The sequence below is a fragment of the Phoca vitulina genome, unplaced genomic scaffold, assembly GCF_004348235.1.
Source record: "Phoca vitulina isolate PV1807 unplaced genomic scaffold, GSC_HSeal_1.0 scaffold89, whole genome shotgun sequence".
NCBI lineage: Eukaryota > Metazoa > Chordata > Mammalia > Carnivora > Phocidae > Phoca > Phoca vitulina.
Genome location: NW_022589792.1, coordinates 3561210 through 3579299, shown reverse-complemented (window position 1 = coordinate 3579299; position 18090 = coordinate 3561210). Strand labels below are relative to the sequence as shown.

The 18090-nt window shown below is 49.9% G+C and overlaps 1 protein-coding gene across 1 annotated transcript; it reads left to right on the top strand.

Moving 5' to 3' along the window:
• Positions 1-6196: 6196 nt before the first annotated feature.
• On the top strand, positions 6197-10438 carry DNAJB1 (DnaJ heat shock protein family (Hsp40) member B1). Its single transcript, XM_032395999.1, has 3 exons — positions 6197-6520; positions 8139-8719; positions 9007-10438. The coding sequence occupies exons 1-3, from the start codon at positions 6310-6312 to the stop codon at positions 9235-9237; spliced, it is 1023 nt and encodes a 340-aa protein (XP_032251890.1). The 5' UTR covers positions 6197-6309; the 3' UTR covers positions 9238-10438.
• The last annotated feature ends 7652 nt before the right edge of the window (positions 10439-18090 follow it).

Sequence of the window (18090 nt, the reverse complement as noted above, 5' to 3'; positions counted from 1 at the left end):
CCTTTTATGTTAATTATAAGTTGAAATGATAATATTTTAGATATATTGGATTAACACAGATTATTACAATTAAGTTCCCCTGTTTCTTTTTACTTTTTTAAATGCCTGTTAGAACATTTAAAATCAGGTTGCCTGGGTGGCTCAGTCGGTTAAGCATCTTCCTTGAGCTCAGGTCATGATCTTGAGGTCCTGGAATCGAGCCGCATCTGCTTCTCCCTCTCCCTCTGTGCCCTCTCCCTCTGTCTCTCACATAAATAAATAAAATCTTAAAAAAAAAATTTTAAATCACAGAACTGGCTTGCATTTGTGGTTGGCAGTTATGCCACACACTGGCTTTACTGGACACTGCTGGTCTGGGGTCATGCCATGCTTTTGCTCCTTTGATTATTTGTCATGAGCAGGCTGGGGAAGTTGGATGCCAACACACACACACACACACACACACACACACACACAGCCTCCTGCACACACTCAAGATTTCAGGACAAGGTAAGTAGCACCTGGCACCCTCCCTCACCTTCTCTCCTTTCTCATTCCAGACCCTGCCCCTGAACCTTCATCAACTGTGGAACCCTCTGGAACTTAGAGGCTGGACATCAGAGACGTGGTGAGAAGTCCTCAAAGGTAAATCACTGATTCACAGAGGAGCAGGGTGGGGCAAGGTGAGTCAGTGCTTAGCACTTAGTCATCCAGGTTCAGTTCTGGAAACCTCTAAAGCTACAACTTTTGGGGACCTGTGGCTGTGGTCTTCAGAAAGTCACTATCTTTTTCACCAGGCCTATCTGGGCAAAAGAGATGAAAACATGAAAGTGTTTTATAATTGTGCTTCAAAAACACAGATCTTGGGGCGCCTGGGTGGCTCAGTTGGTTAAGTGACTGACTTCAGCTCAGGTCATGATCCCAGGGTCCTGGGGTCGAGCCCCGCATCGGGCTCCCTGCTCAGCCTGCTTCTCCCTTTCCCTCTGCCTGCCGCTCTGCCTACTTGTGCTATCTCTCTGTCAAATAAATAAATTAAAAAAAAATTTATTCTGAAAACACAGATCTTTTTTCTGTTGGCAGTTATAGGGTTGAGATCCTTTGTGTCCTGACAGGCTTCACTCCCTGCCCTCATTGAGGGGGACAGGAGGAGTAATCACTTAGAAACCAAAAGTTAAAATCTTACCAGTTGACTTACTTGAGACATCTAATTGTGTAGCGCTGAGGGGCACAGTTGAACCCCTAAAGTTCAGCCAAGTTTTGCTACTTTGCCCTGTCAATTTCCAGCTTCTCTAATGTGGCTTGGGTTGGTGTGTCTTCTGTATTGCTGCATCCCAACTAGGTAAGGTGTGCGGGGTCCAAACAGGTGTCTTTTGGGGCAGAGTCCACATACATTCCTACAGACTCAGAACATTCTGGAATTTACCCTTCAAGACTGTTTTCCTGAGCCCCACGCTCACTCACTAGGCACCAAATCATTTTGTGAACCTACTCTGCTGTGCGCCGACAAGGGCATACAAATAATTTCCACCCTCTCCTCACCCACAAGAAGCTCATAGAAAGGCAGGATCCAGCTTAGAAAGGACAATTCCTCTTTGTTTTTGACGGATATTGCAGGTGCAGGGACTCCTTATTGGCCTCATCTGGCTTCCAGTAACCAGGCTGTCAGCAGAAATAATATCCACCTTCAGAATGAAGACTGGCCACTTTGTTCAAACCATTCTTGAGTCTGGCTCCTTTCACTAACATAATGCACTATGCCTGTCACTTAGGGACAGCTAGACCCTGCTTGTGTCCTCAGCACCCCCAGCACAGTGGCTAATTCATAACAGTCACAACTAGTTTGCTGAGCCAACTGTAATAAGCCCCTTACAGCAATTTCCAAAGGGGAAATTCCAGAAAGGTCTGGTGCTGTGGCAGTGCTGAAGGATAAGCAGGGGGCTCCTTGGATCTCAGATTTGGGGGGAACCCATGGTCATTTGAATGTTGAAGTTCTGGTGTGTCTGTCTGTCTCACAAGCGCCTTTTGTATTTCCCAGGTGCAGGTAAGGTAGGATCTTGATTTCTCTGGGAACCTGGCTTGGCTTGTTTTAGGGTATGTGATGGAGCTGGTTCGAGCTGTGTGAGAGAAGGTGAAGCCTAGAGTGGACAAGCCAGGGCTGGTTAGCAACTTTCCACTGTGTCAGGAACCCCAGAGAGAGGCTACCCAAGTCCTACCCTGTCTTGCCTTTTTTATTTGTTTTTAAGTCCATAGAATTTTCTTTTTATTGAGCTATAATTTACATACAGTGAAATTTACCTTTTTTAGTGTACAGCTCTGAATATGTACAGTTGTGTAACTAACATCACAGTTCAGATATGGAACATTTCCACCATCCCCCCAAATTCCCCTGTCTCCCTTTGTAGCACATCCCAGCCCAGGGCAACCAGTGATGTGCTTTCTGCCTAAATACTTTTACCTTTTCCAGAATGCCTTATAAAATGGAATCACAAGAGTAGGACTCAGACAGCCTTTTGAGTCTGGCTCCTTTCACTAACATAATGCATTTGAGGTTCATCTGCATTGTTTTCTGTACCAGTAGCTCAGTCCTTTCTTATGGCTGAATATATTCCATCATGTGGCTAGACCACAGTTTGTTTATCCATTCTCCCACTGAAGAACATTTAGGTTTTAATGGCTGTTGATAATTACAAATCAAGCTTTGATAAACATCGCTCATGGGCTTTTATGTGAACATAGGTTTTTTGTTTTTTTGTTTTTTTGTTTTTTTTTTTTTAAGATTTTATTTATTTATTTGAGAGAGAGAATGAGATACAGAGAGCATGAGAGGGGGGAGGGTCAGAGGGAGAAGCAGACTCCCTGCTGAGCAGGGAGCCCGATGTGGGACTCGATCCCGGGACTCCAGGATCATGACCTGAGCCGAAGGCAGTCGCTTAACCAACTGAGCCACCCAGGCGCCCCATGTGAACATAGGTTTTTTTGGTTGTTTTTTTTTTGAGAGAGTCACTGTCTTTATTTTTTTTTAATTTTATTTTATTATGTTATGTTAATCACCATACATTACATCATTAGTTTTTGATGTAGTGTTCCATGATTCATTGTTTGCGTATAACACCCAGTGCTCCATGCAGAACGTGCCCTCTTTAATACCCATCACCAGGCTAACCCATCCCCCCACCCCCCTTCCCTCTAGAACCCTCAGTTTGTTTCTCAGAGTCCATGGTCTCTCATGGTAGGTTTTTATTTCACATGGTATTCCACCAGGGGTGGGATTGTTGGTTCATATGGCTATAGTGCTTTTGAAGGTCTTTTTGATGAAGAGAAGCAGAGTTGAAAACTCATTTTCTAAAAAGGAAGGCTTTATCATCATCTGAATCACACTGTATGTGAGCTGAGTGCTTACCATAAACACTGAGTGTGCTAAACACTTTACACTTCAGCATTTTGCTCACTGGGTGACCTCAGGCAAGTCACCATGACCTCGCAGAACCTCGGTTTTCCTACCTGCAAAATGCAGGTAACACTAGGCCAACCCCATAGGATTATTGCAAAGATTAAATGAATTAATACATATGGAGCACTTGGAGCCAGCTTGGCACATAGTAGGGCCGTGTCAGTGTCAGCTGTTATTATAATGTTCATTTCCTGGCCCCTCTCAATTTCATCCTCATAGCAACCCTGGGAGTTAAGATCTATTCTAATCTCCATTTTATGGAGGACACACCTAATGCTCCAAGAGATCAAGCAAGTTGTGCAAGATCACACAGGCAGTAAATAAGTAAATAGTGGGTCCCAGATTTCAGCTGAGGCTGACTGACTCCAGACTCACCTCCTTTGTTCCTATATCAGCCAGGGTTCTCCCAAAGAAACAGAACTGGGATATATGTGTTTGTGAATGTGTGTGTGTGTGAATTAAAAGACGTATTTCAAGGCATTGGCTTACATGATTGTGGGTGCTAGCAGGGCAAGTCTGAAATCTGCAGGGCAGATCAGCAGGCTAGAAACTCTTGGCCAAGAGCTGACACTTCTTCCTCAGGGAAACCTCAGTATTATTTGCTTTCAAAGCCTTTCCACTGATTGGATGAGACCCATCCCCACTATCCAGGATCATCTCCTGTACTTAAGTCAACTGATTATAGACATTAACTTAACCACATCTACAAAATACTTTCACAGCAACACTTAGATTAGTGTTTAATTGAACATCTGGGTACTATAGCCCAGCCAAACTGATGCATAAAATTAACCATCTCATCTTCTCTGAGTTGAGAGCTCAAGGTCTGTGGAGGCCACTTTTCCAGTAACATACTGAAGTGTCCAGTGAGTGTCCAGGACAAAAAATCCTAAGGAGAGGTGTTGGGGTTATTTTGTGTATTTTGGGGAGCATACAAAAATTTCTGAACATGACTCAGGCTTACTCAAGGAAGGGGGAGTCCCCAGCCCTAAGTTTGCCTCCAAATACAAAGACACCCAAAGCCTTGTGAAGGCCTTTGGAGGTCTTCACATTTGTAACTCTAAATTAAATTTATACTATGAAATACTAGCATGTAACCATGAGGAAGTTCACAAGTGCTGGGTTTTTCTTCATGATGAGAACTCTCCTGCTATTTATTTATGTAACTTATTTTTTTATTTATGTAACTTTTTAAAATTTGAATTATTTCTCCCCTATGATGGTTCAGGACCCCTGCTGTACTATACTGATGAATGCCCAGCCCAGACCCATCATCCTCCCAGGTTGGCCAGTGTATGCACTAATCCAGTCCTTACTGACATGGTTACCCTTGGTGGGGTCAGTGAGTGGCCAAGGATGGCAAGCATCCCCCAACTGGAAAGCAGGGGAAAGCCATGGTCTTCTTTCTCAGAAGTCTCAGCTTACACCAGGGCGGCAGTCACCAGAAGCATTTTGCTGTGGTGCTGCCAGAAAGGGGGTGGCTCAGCAGCCCATCATTCAGCAAGATGGTTAGTCACCCCTTTGATAGTACTTCCTCTGTGCCAGGTCTGTCCTATGCATTTTACAAATGTTGACTCACAAGGCAGGTACAACTACTACCCCCATTGTACAGATGAGGGAACTGAGGCCCCAGATGGTTCAGTAACCAGCCCAAGGTCATGCAGCCAGGAAGTGCTGAAACTGGGAATGAAACCTGCTGTCTGGCCCAGAGCCAGCGTCACACCACCCTGCCCTCCCAAGTAGGTCTTCCAGGAACCTCCCACCTCAACCACCACCACTACCTACCCCTTCTTTCCTATGGCCTTCTCAGGTGGTACCCCTTTCTGAGGCTCCTTTCCCCATCAGCCGTTTGACCACAGGCACCCCAGACTCTCAGAGCCAAAGGGGATCATAGACCCTCAGAGGTGTATGACACATCCATGTCCCCCCAAATCATAAATGTAGTGGGGATAAAAATGAAGCAGGTGCATTAAAAACAGGCAGGAATACTTATGAAGTGTCCACTGCGACTGGGTGCCAAATACTGGCAACTGCAGGTTGGGAGGGAGGTGTTTTAGCATGAAGACCAAAGCACAAGATAATTTCAGATTTCAGTGACAGCTGGTATTGAGAAAATGGTAAAGTGAAAGGCATGAGGAGCCTTTTTCCCCGGAGAGATCACTCCGGGGAGGTGAGCTTTGGTCCCGGGGCCTCACCTTGCTTTATAGGAACCTGTAAGGTGAGGACAGGGACAGTCCTGGGGCTCCTAATTGCATTCTCCCCACAGCCAAGAAAAGAGGGCGGGTGGGTATTTTTATTGCTTTGTTACAGAAGTCGGGGTAGGGGGGTACCTAGGGCAAGGCAAGGTTAGCCACCTTGCTCAGAATCACCCGGGGCGGGGGGGAGGCCGTGAGAAGCGGGCGAGCGGTTCTACTGTCACCTGGGGAAGGGCGGGGCAGCCTCGAGGGGCGGGGCCGCATTCAGCCCCGCCCCTTCCCGAGCGGTGTGTCGTAACCTATTGACCCAGGCTGGGGAAAGCACACGCAGCCGGCGGGGTCAGCGAAGGCAGTGAAAGAAGGTCGTGATTGGCTCCCCATAAGGTGGGCGGGGCCTTCGCCGCTCGGTGCGCGCGCCGCGGGGAGGCGTTGCCGAAGGCGGAGTGGGAAGGGGCATGGCCGCGCGCGGGCGGCCGTTGGCGGCGCAGCCCCGCCCCGGACGTCGCGCGTCGCGGACTGGGAGGCAGCGATTGGTCGGAGCGGCGCTGGGGGCGGGGCGGAAGGTTCTGGAGGGGGCTGGCGGGCTCTGGAAGCTTCCGCCGGACGGGTATATAGAGTCCGGGACGGGGCGGCGGCGAAGCCGGGGTGCGGCGACAGCTGGGCGGTGGGCTGCAGGCGGGGGCTATGGGCAAGGACTATTATCAGACGCTGGGCCTGGCCCGCGGCGCGTCGGACGAGGAAATCAAGCGGGCTTACCGCCGCCAGGCGCTGCGCTACCACCCGGACAAGAACAAGGAGCCCGGCGCCGAGGAGAAGTTCAAGGAGATCGCTGAGGCCTACGACGTGCTCAGCGACCCGCGCAAGCGCGAGATCTTTGACCGCTACGGGGAAGAAGGTGCGTGCGCGCGCGGCTAGGGGCGCGCCCTCGCCGTTTGACAGGAGGAGAAACCCAGGCCCCGCGGCCGGGCTGTGGCATCCCCGGGGGACGCCCCGGGCCCGGTGGGCGAGCGGCCCCCGCCCTCCGGCCACGCGGGCCTCCGCCCTCGGATTGGCGGCCTCCCGATGGGAGGAGGAGTCCTGGCCGCGCTGCTTGCCCAGAAGCTTCTAGCATGTCTGCGGTTGCCCCTCCCTAGGCGCCTCCACCCACGTCCCCGAGCGGTCCCGGGGGTGCGGGTGCGGACGGAGGGGGGACCGAAGCTGAGCCGGGCCCGTGGCACCGCGGCCTCGGCAGTCCGGGACTCACCTGAGCCGAGGTGGCAGGCCTGGCATGCAGGGGCGCAGGGTGGGGCTTCTGGCTGCGCGTCGGGCTCGACCTGCGAGCGGCGAGCCTGCGGATGAGCGCGCCGATTAGCGCCGACCTCGCTCCGGGGCCCCTGTGAGGGCGGAGTGAGGTAATCCCCGTAAAGTGCTTACCTAACCTGGTGCCAGGCACGTAGATGGCAGCCAGCACACGAGCGCAACCCAGGTGCAGGGAGCCGTGGCACCCGCCTCTGCCCGGCCTCCTCGGCGCAGGCCTCTCGGGCCAAGAGAAGGAAGCTGTCTTGTTGTCCACTTGCCCGTGGATGACTCAGACTGGTTTCTGGGCTGGGTCTTAAGAAATAAAGTGGCTTTTTATGTAAGGATGGTGGCAATTAGTGCCAGGGTGTGAGAATTTGAAAAGCTGCGTTTATGGTTTTGCTTTCATTTCTGCTCCTCACACGTTCTTAGCTCTTGAGTATTTCTAAGAGTAAACACTTACTGAGCACTGATCCTGGAGTGCCTTTTTCATCTGATCTCTTAATGAATTTTTTTGTAAGTTTTCATCTCTTTGTGGGGAGGATAGGTCAGTCAAGAAGTGGAAATTCCGTGGCCTCTGCAGGGAGCCCTTGAGCCCCTTGCCACTGTCCTGGCACACTGAAGTGCCTGGAGGGGGTGATTGGGAGTCCGACTCTGGCTTAGGGTTCTTCTTTACTCTTCCTGACAGGCTAAAAAAAAATTCCACCCCCCCACCCTTCATGGTTCTCAAGTCTTTTTCCCTTAGTGAAAGCTCCTCGATGGGGCACCTGTTGGTTAAGCGACTGCCTTTGGCTCAGGTCATGATCCTGGAGTCCCAGGATTGAGTCCTGTATTGGGCTCCCTGCTCAGCGGGGAGTTTGCTTCTCCCTCTGACCCTTTCCCCTCTCATGCGCACATACTCTCTCTCATTCTCATTTTCTCTCTCTCAAATAAATAAAATCTTTAAAAAAAAAAAAATTTTAGGGTCGCCTGGGTGGCTCAGTTGGTTAAGCGACTGCCTTCGGCTCAGGTCATGATCCTGGAGTCCCGGGATCGAGTCCCGCATCGGGCTCCCTGCTCAGCAGGGAGTCTGCTTCTCCCTCTGACCCTCCCCCCTCTCATGCTCTCTCTCTATCTCATTCTCTCTCAAATGAATAAATAAAATCTTTAAAAAAAAAAAATTTTTAGAAAGCTTCTCGAGAGAGGAAAGAGAGAAGCTCACCACCAACCATCTGATTTCTTCTGATTTTGCCTTTCAGGTCTAAAGGGTGGTGGCCACAGTGTCGGGAGCGGTGGTGGTGCTAACGGTACCTCTTTCAGCTACACATTCCATGGAGACCCTCATGCCATGTTTGCAGAGTTCTTCGGTGGCCGAAATCCCTTTGACACCTTTTTTGGGCAGCGGAATGGGGAGGAAGGCATGGACATTGATGACGCGTTCTCTGGCTTCCCCATGGGCATGGGTGGCTTCACCAACGTGCAGTTTGGCCGTTCCCGTCCAGCCCAAGAGCCCACCCGAAAGAAGCAAGATCCCCCCGTCACCCATGACCTTAGGGTCTCGCTTGAAGAGATCTATAGCGGCTGTACCAAGAAAATGAAAATCTCCCATAAGCGGCTGAACCCCGATGGAAAGAGCATTCGCAATGAAGACAAGATCTTGACCATCGAAGTGAAGCGGGGGTGGAAAGAAGGGACGAAAATCACCTTCCCCAAGGAAGGCGACCAGACCTCCAACAACATTCCAGCTGACATTGTCTTTGTTTTAAAGGACAAGCCACACAATATCTTTAAGAGAGATGGTTCTGATGTCATTTACCCAGCCAGGATCAGCCTTCGGGAGGTAGGATACTAATAAGTAGAGTAGTATGTGTGGAGGGAGATGGTTGGTTTTTGAAGTTGTTAGGTATTTGGTTGACAGGTATGTCTGAGCACTTTGGAGCCAGGCTTGGGAGGATACAGCAAAAACAAGACTGACCAGGGCTCTGTTTTCCCAGAGCTTTCCAGATCTGGGGGCAAGGTCCTAGCTACAGGGGCCTGATGGTGCTTCCCCTACATCAAAAAGCTTCTGGGCAGGAGTTGAGCATCCTAAGCTACCTTCCATCTAACGTTCTCTCTTTGCTCTCTAAGGCTCTGTGTGGCTGCACAGTGAACGTACCCACTCTGGACGGCAGGACCATACCCGTTGTATTCAAAGATGTCATCAGGCCTGGCATGCGGCGAAAAGTTCCTGGAGAAGGCCTCCCCCTCCCCAAAACGCCCGAGAAACGCGGGGACCTCATTATTGAGTTCGAAGTAATCTTCCCTGAAAGGATTCCCCAGACGTCAAAAACCGTACTTGAGCAAGTTCTTCCAATATAGTCACCTGTGTTTCCCAAGGACTGACCAGGGACCTTTCCAGAGCTCAAGGATTTCCGGACCGTTCCACCAGTTGTGGACCCGTGAGAGGGCGGGAGGGCCCAGGGAGGGCTTTCGTACTGCTGAATGTTTTCCAGAGAATATATTACAATCTTTCAAAGTCGTGCACTAGACTTAAGTGGTTTTTCGAGCGATAGGGCGGCAGGTGGTGGGGACAGCAGGAGAAAGCATTCCGGTCTGTCACACTGGTTCCTGCAGCCCTCCCGGGATGGGCCCACACCCTCCTCCAGGCCCTGCCCATGGGCGAGAGCGAGGCAGACCCACAGCTGGACTTGATGCGTCTGTAGTCCTCGACTTGTGGCTGTGAGGTGGTGTCAACCTGCCGTCTTGGTTACCAGGCCCTGTACACTCCTCAGTTTCTGTTGTGTGATCGCTTCGTGTTGTATTCTGTAAAATAGTCTCCCACGTCTTGCTCTTCCCCTGAAGAATCCTATTTTCTCTTTTGCCATCTCAAATTGAGAACCAACTTAGATTGTTTTTGCAAAACTGCCCGGCCGGCGCCCACAAGCAATACCTCTTGTTCCAGCAGGACCAAGGGAGCCAGCCTTATGTGAATGAGCTGCACAGACACTTCTCCCTGGAGGGCCAGGGGCCCTGGACAGAGCAGGGGACCTTCTCGACCCCTGACTCTGAGGCCGAGTGCACTCACTTATGGGTCACACTTTTTATTTTTTATTTTTCTTTTATCTGTAAGGCAATCTTTTGGCACACCTGGGGCTTACAGGTGGCCCAGGTGATTTTTCATTTAATGAACTCTGGACTCTTTCAAAAGGATCTGATCCTTTTGAATTTTGCACAGCTCTAGATATAATCCCTTTTGATAAAAGGGTCTTTGCTTCTGATTGCAGGAGCACTGTGGAACGTCTGTAAATATGTTTTTATAATTCTGTGTAATGTTGGTGTGCCCTCAAAGGAAACCAGTCCACGGCAGCTGCTGCTCTCTGTACAGGGCCACGATGGAATTCAGAAGGAACCTTGGGAGTTGGGGAGGGGGGCCGGGTTGGAACAAGTGTCTGTTCCCTGCAGGCCAGTCTGGTGCTCAGACCTTCAGACTCATTGTAAGTTGCCACTGCCAACACGAGACCAAAGCGTGTGACTTGTCAATGTGCAGCACGACAGCATTAAAGACTGATGCTAAACCTCAGGGGAGCGGTCCTGCGACTCTGTTTGAGGGTTTTGCTGACGGGCTGGTGCGGTGGCTGGGCGTCCCTCCAGAGGCAGGCAGGGTGGAAAGGAAGGGCCGGGGAAGGGGAGGGTGGGTGGGCACGGAGGCAGGAGTCCTCTGCAAGGGAGAGATAAGTCTCCCTTCCTGGGCTGCATGCGGAGTAGAGAACGTCATCCCATCTGGACTCGATCCAGGCACCCAAAGAGCCCTGTGGATTTAAGAACTGGTTTTAGGAAGGTTGGGCCGGAGTTAATTCCCTTCCCCGTCTTCCAGGGCCCAGTTGCTGGGGCCCAGGGGAGGTGCGTGGTCTGCCCTTATGATCCCCCTCCACTCCTTTCTTGCTAGAACAGGCTGGGTGTCAGGCAGGCCCCGGCCAAACCAGACTGGAATTCCAGCCCAGGGCTGACTCCGCCCTGGAGAAGACCCATTTCCGGCCCTGGCTTCATTGGCAGGCCACTGAAGCTGCTTTTCCTTTGTAACTTTTTTTAAGGAACTGGTTTTATTACAAGGTAAGTAATTACATAGGCTTAAAACAACGTATTGCTACTTTGCTACAAAATGTCTTGCAGTAAAAACTTAAATAACAGCGTGTTTAAAATCAACCCAGGAGTGGCTTTCCCTTCCTACTGAAACAATCTAACCACTGAAAATGGTGTAGGAGCTGCGTTGTCCAAGAGAAGTTTCTGCAAGTGATGGGAATGTTTTCTATCTTTAAATGAAAATGCTTTAAGATTCAATAAAATACATTGAGCTTCTCAGCTGCTGCAGTCACACAGCCAGGGGTGGCTGTCGGACGGCGGAAACGCAGAGGGCTTTGTCCCCGGATGTAGGCTGTGCCGCAGTGAGCCCAGAGGACGCCATCCTAGTTGGGAGGTGACCCTGCACATCAGGGCCAAAAGAGGTTTACCGAACTGCCTCAGGCACCCAAGATGACATTTACTACAGAATTGGCCCTGGCCCCGGTCGGGGTCACAGACCCCCAGGAGTACCATCCCTGCGCCCCAGTCTCTACTTACATAGCAGGTCCTTGTGACCTTCGCGTCAAAGTCACCGACACAGAAGTGCACAAAGCCTCTAAGTACACATGGTTCTGAGAACTAGAAATAACCTACCTAGAGCGGTGCGTGGGGCAGTGGGTCTCTTGAGGAAACTGTTCATAGTGAAGGGGACAGGGAGGACTCGGGTGGGCAGAAAGCCTGCCCCTCAGACCCGTTACTTGGCCAGAGTGGACTGAGCTGTGTGTGTCCAGAGGTGGCCGGTGTGTGTGCTGGCAGACTTTACCCTCGCCTCCTCGGCTTCCCTGGAACAGATTGGCTGTACTTTCCCACGTGGACTCGCAGCACATGTCAGAGCCCCTTCTGTGTCGGTACGTGTGGAGCTGCCTCTTTTTAACCCATTCACCTGAATCCACCATACCTGCAGGGTCGCGTTATAACGTGATTTAAACAGTACGAAACTCAATGTACGTTTGGCCTGTGATGAGAAGTTGAGTCCCCTCCATCCTCTGGGCCTACAGTTCCCTTTCCTGCTGTCCGCAGTATGGGCAAGCCATGGCATCAGAGAGCTTTTCCTTTAGAAAAAGAAGAAAATAGACTTTGGGGTATTCTCTGAGAGTCTGTTTATATAAGCATAAGCATAATTTCTAAATTTCTAGGGTCTTTTTGGCTATGTAATCACAGTACTAAACTCTGGAGGGGACAGAATGAAAATCCTCTCCCCCACCCTGCAGTTCAAGTCCACCTTCAGGGAATGTCTCCAGTTTCTCACGTACCTTTCCTGAGATGCCGCACAAATCAACTTTTTTTTTTTAAGATTTTATTTATTTATTTGACAGAGAGACAGCGAGAGGGAACACAAGCAGGGGAGTGGGAGAGGGAGAAGCAGGTTTCCCGCTGAGCAGGGAGCCCGACGTGGGGCTCAATCCTAGGACCCTGGGATCATGACCTGAGCTGAAAGCAGACGTCTAACGACTGAGCCACCCAGGCGCCCCCAACTTCTCTTTTTTTATACAAATGGTATGTACTGTACACTGCATTTTGCCCCCTCACGTATGGGGGAAATAAAGAGCTTCTTCATTCCTGTTATTGTACACCTTTATTCTGCCAGGACTACTCACCTGGGTGTGAAGATCCAGATCAGTGTTTGGTGGCCCCTACCTCTCCCTTAGCCATCGTTTTTGCTTCCAGATTTAAATCCCAGGACAACCACCTTCTAGCTGTGTGACCTTGGGCAAGTGACTTAGCCTCTCTGTGCCTCAAATTCTTCAACTGTAAAACAGGCATAATAATAGTACCTCTTCTAGGGTTGTAAGGGTTTCCAGAGATGGAGATACCCACCCACACTCACACACCAGGACCCGGCACAGAATAAGCACTGTGTGTCAGTTATCGTGTGAAGGTTTCTTAGTCCACAGCTGGCAACCCCAAAGGCTGAGGTAAGTCCAACGTCTTTGGGGGTGAGTGCCCTCAGCTGAGCTCCAGGAACCCAGTTCCCAGATGATCCCCTGAGACACTTAGCTCCCGTCCTGGCCCCCACCCAGCCTGAGGAAGCTATACCTGAAGCAGGCTCACTCCCATGCTATCGTGACAACCAGCTCACTCGAAAGATGCCGGAGAGCACCAGGCTCCAGAATTGAGCAGCCCCCAGTTTGAATCCCAGCTGTGTCACTTTGCTGTCATGTGTCTTTGGGCAGGTGACTTCACCACTTTGAGTCTCAGTGGCCTCCTTTTAAAAATGAGACAAATGAGGTGCAGACTTCATGGCAGTCTAAGTGAAAGGTGGGCAAGGTAATGCATCAGGGAAGCAAGGAACATGACATTATCAACTGGGCTTTTGTGGCCCCTCAGGAGGTGCTGAGTTCAAGTTCTGCTCACTGCATTCCCCTGAGCAAATGACAAAATCTCTCAGGGCCTCAGGTCTGTCCCATGTAAAAAGGACAATCACCGCAGCTCAGCCTTCTCACTGCCGCCAAGTTGGAGCTCAGACAGCTAACCCCTGAGAAGGCCTCTGTGTTACAGGCATGGCCCAGAGCAAGTGTGCAATTAACATGAGCAGATATTTCTAAAGCACTTAGCAGAAAGCTTTTCTCAGGTCTTTTCAATTTTTTTTTTAAGATTTTATTTCTTTGAGAGAGAGAGAGCACAAGCAGGTGGAGCGGCAGGCAGAAGGAGAGGGAGAAGCAGGGTCCCCCCTGAGCAGGGAGCCCGATGTGGGGCTCGATCCCAGGACCTCGGGATCATGACCTGAGCCGAAGGCAGACGCTTAACCAACTGAGCCACCCAGGTTCCCCAGTTTTTTTTTTAAGTAAGCTGTATGCCCAACATGCGGCTTGAACTCCCAATCCAGAGATCAAAAGTCAGACATTCTACTGACTGAGCCAGCCAGGCACCCCATGTCCCAGGTCTTCTTAAATATTATTCTTATTAGTTAATTATTGAAGTACACCACATAGCACCTGACACATAATAAGTAATTGTCCATTGCATCAACATTTATTGACTCCCTACTATGTGCCCTGCCCTGTGCTTAATGCTGGGGACACAGTGGTAAACAAAACTGGCAAAAAATCCTGCTCTTTTAGAGCTCAGGATTGACTGGGGGAAGAAAGAAAATAAAGATAAATAAAACATCTAATGGGGCGCCTGGGTGGCTCAGTTGGTTAAGCGACTGCCTTCGGCTCGGGTCATGATCCTGGAGTCCCGGGATCGAGTCCCACATCGGGCTCCCTGCTCGGCGGGGAGTCTGCTTCTCCCTCTGACCCTCCTCCCTCTCATGCTCTCTGTCTCTCATTCTCTCTCTCGCAAATAAATAAAATCTTAAAAAAAAAAAAAAAATTTAATAAAAAAATAAATAAATAAATAAAACATCTAATGTACTAGATAGTGGGGAGAGTGATGCAGAAATATAAAACATTGGGGGTAGAAAGTTTGGGGCACTTTTTAAATAGTATGGTCAGTGAATGCCTCCCCAAGAAGATGACATATGAGTGAAGACTTGAAGGAGGTAACTTCTTCGGGTGGATACTGAAGGAAGGGTGTTCCAGGCAGAGGGAGCAGCCTGTGCAAAGGCCCTGAGGCAGGAATGTGCCTGAGTTGTTTGAGGACCAGCCAGGAGCCCAGTGAGGCTGGAGCAGAGTGAGCAAGGGGTGAGTGGGAGGAAGTGAGGGCAGGGAGTGACAAAGCAGATGGTGAAGGACCTGGTGGGCCCCTGGGAGAACTTCAGCTTTTCCTCAGAGTGAGGTAGGAGCTTGCAAGCATTTGGGTTTTTGCTTTGTCTTCATTTTCCTTTGCTAGGATGGGGGCGTAGAGAGTGTCATTTGACTATATAACTTGAAGTCCCAGAGATAACGTCATCAGTCTCTTGAAATTTCAATGCACCAAACTTTCACCTGAAAACAGCACAACACAAACAACAAGTGTCTATATTTTCTATTAAAATCTAGTCCTCAAAGTATATGTACTCATGTTCCCTCCCACAGACCTGAGAATGCTTTCCTGGTCTGCTGATTCCACGCCTGCCTGCGACATCTGACTTCTGAGTTCTCAAACGGTGATGATTCAGCCAGACATCCTCCTTTGTCATGAAGGGAGGAGAGACAAACCTCAGGAAAGATCCACAGGGTCCCCCTCCAGGACAACCCTAGCTTCCTGGAGGTCGCCAACCATGCCCTGGTAATCTATGCATCACCAGCGCGGAGAGCAGTGCTTGGCCCAGAACTGCCCTCTGAGTGTTTGTTGAATAAGTAATTGAATGACAAACTGATTCGGACAAGAGGACCGGCAACATCTATCCTATGACCCTTCATGTTAGAGCACGTGCAGAGGAAGACAACCCAGCCCTAGGGGGCTGCTGGTGGATCCCCCTGGGAAGGGTCCCCCGTGCCCCACTTCCTCTAGTGCCCACCTGGTAGAAGTGGAGGTTCTCTGGCTCCAGGAAAGCCCTTCTTTCCTGGCCTGTTCCTAATTCACGATTCATGGGTTAGTCATTAGGCACAGTTCCTGAGTGCCAGGTCAACGCTAGGCCCTGGGACACCCGGTGACAAGGCAATGTGGGGGGTCCTCGGGAAGCTCATCGTCTTCTCGGAAACACAGACTGAACTAAAACAGAGATTTTAGGTTCTCGCGGCTAGAACAGACAGTAGGAGAGAGTAGGGTGGGGCCTGGCTGGGATGAGACAGGCCAGGTGCCAGGGCCCTGCTGAGGCAGGCCTACATGCCTGAGGCAGAAGGGAAGCCTGTTGAAAGAGTTTGAGTCAGGAAGGACATGGCCTGATTTGCCTTTGCGGGAAGTTGGAGCTGAGGCCTGGGTGGTTTGTCTCAGTGGGGGCCCACCTTTCCTTGGGAAGATATTGGTGGACATCAACATAGCTTAAGCCTGTCTCCAGATGGACTACTTCAGCAAAGGGTGTTTTGAGGGCAGATGGCCTCTTGGCAGGGGTCTTCGGCAACAGAGGGGCAGGACCTGACTCAGGAGCTCAGAGGCGCCCTCTGGCTTCTATTAGGGTTGCAGACCTGGGAGCTGTGCAAAAGGTCAACTGCTGGGGATGATGGGGCTGAACCGGGTGGGCGCCAAGGCGGTGGTGGGAAATTACCAGAGATGCATTTCAAAAAGAGAGCTGCCCATTGGCCCTCCAGAAAACAGCAGTGCTTCCAGGTTTTAACATGACTTTCTGAAATCCAGCAGCAAAAGGCAGGTGCCTGCACTGGGTCTGAGGGACCTGGGGCCATAGGACCCAGCCCGGTAAAGGCCACCTCCTTTGCTTCCCCTCCAGGTCCATCCCACTGAGACCACTCCTGCCAGGCCGACAGGGGGAGTCCAACCACAAGCCACAAAGAGCCAGGCAATTAAACTCCGAGATCACTCTGCCAGGGTATTGTCCCTCAGCACTGTCCCTCCTTGGTCCTCCCTGTCCTCCCCATGTCTCATTGTCAGGCCCCACACTGAGGCAGGTACGACCCACCCACCCAGAGGGATGTCACGTGTCTTGGGGTTGAAGCTAAAGCATCATACCCATGAGTCACTCTTCAACTTTGAGTCAGTGGCTCCCCCCTCTCTAAGCCTCAGTCTCCCCCTCTATAGAATGGGGGTGATATCCAGTGTGATTATTCATGAAAAGCAGGCAGCACAGGCCCCGGCACATAGTAAGAGCTTAATAAAAGCGTCTGTTTCTATCCATTTCTATTATGACATACTGTGTTCATTCATCACTCTGACCTCGACACTGTTCAGTAACACCAGCTGCTGTTCACTGAGCATTTACAATCTACCCAGTACCACTGTAGGCATCTGATACAGAATAGCTCATTTCATTCTAGCATAATCATAACAACTTTAGGAGGTGTGTGCTATTATTATCCCCATTTCACAGAGGAAGAGACTGAGGCACACAGGGTGAAGCCCAGGGTCACACAGCTGGTGAGCAGCACAGGTGATAGAGAAAAAGAAGACTGTATCCTACCCCACAACGTGAGGTGGACTAGAGATGGAATAAAAGACACAGGGAAACTAAAACTGTAGAATGAATAGAAGAAAATATGGAAGAATAACTTTGTGATTTAAGAGAAGAGCCTCCTTAATGAAATTTCATGGGTGCAAACCACAAGCAGATAAGTCCTGTTATATTTCAGTTAGGAGTTTTCTCCCAATGAAGGATATAATGGGTGAAGCTAATCATCACGTGGCGGAATTGGAGAATATGTTTGCGACGCCTAATACTGTATCTACCGCACAGGGTCGTTAGGAGAGTTAAACAGCTTAATAAGTGTAAAGTTCTTAGAACAGTGTCTGGTACGTGGTAAGCTCTGTCTAAACATTATTTATCATTACTGAAGCTGCCAAGTGCTCAATATCCCAGCGCTACCCAGTAGAACTATGCAAGCACACGTGTAATTTTAAATCGTCTAGCAGCCACATTAAAATAATAAAAGAAACAGGTGAGAGGAATTTGAGTAACACGTTTTATGTAGCTCAATATATCCACATTATTATTATTATACCATGTTGTCAGCATAAAAATGAATTAATGAGATGTGATCTTTTACATCTGCTTTTCTTTGTGCTGTGTCTTAGAAATCTGGTGTGTATTTTCCACTGCTGGAACATCTCAATTTTTTAAAAGATTTTATTTATTTATTTGCCAGAAAGAGAGAGAGAGCGCAAGCAGGGGGAGTGGCAGGCAGAGGGAGAAGCAGACTCCTCACTGAGCAAGGAGCCCAATGTGGGACTTGATCCCAGCACCCTGGGATCATGACCCAAGCTGAAGGCAGACGCTTAACCAACTGAGCCACCCAGGCGTCCCTGGCACATCTCAATCTGTATTAGCCATATTTTTTTTTTAAGATTTTATTTATTTATTTGACAGAGAGAGACACAACGAGAGAGGGAACACAAGCAGGGAGAGTAGGAGAGGGAGAAGCAGGCTTCCCGCCGAGCAGGGAGCCCGATGCGGTGCTCGATCCCAGGACCTGGGATCATGGCCTGAGCCGAAGGCAGACGCTTAATGACTGAGCCACCCAGGCGCCCCTGTATTAGCCATATTTCAAGTGCTCATAACCACATATGGAGAATTCGAGGAGATAGATCAGACTGGACAGTGCAGATCTCGACTCCATGAGGAGCACATGCAATCAACAA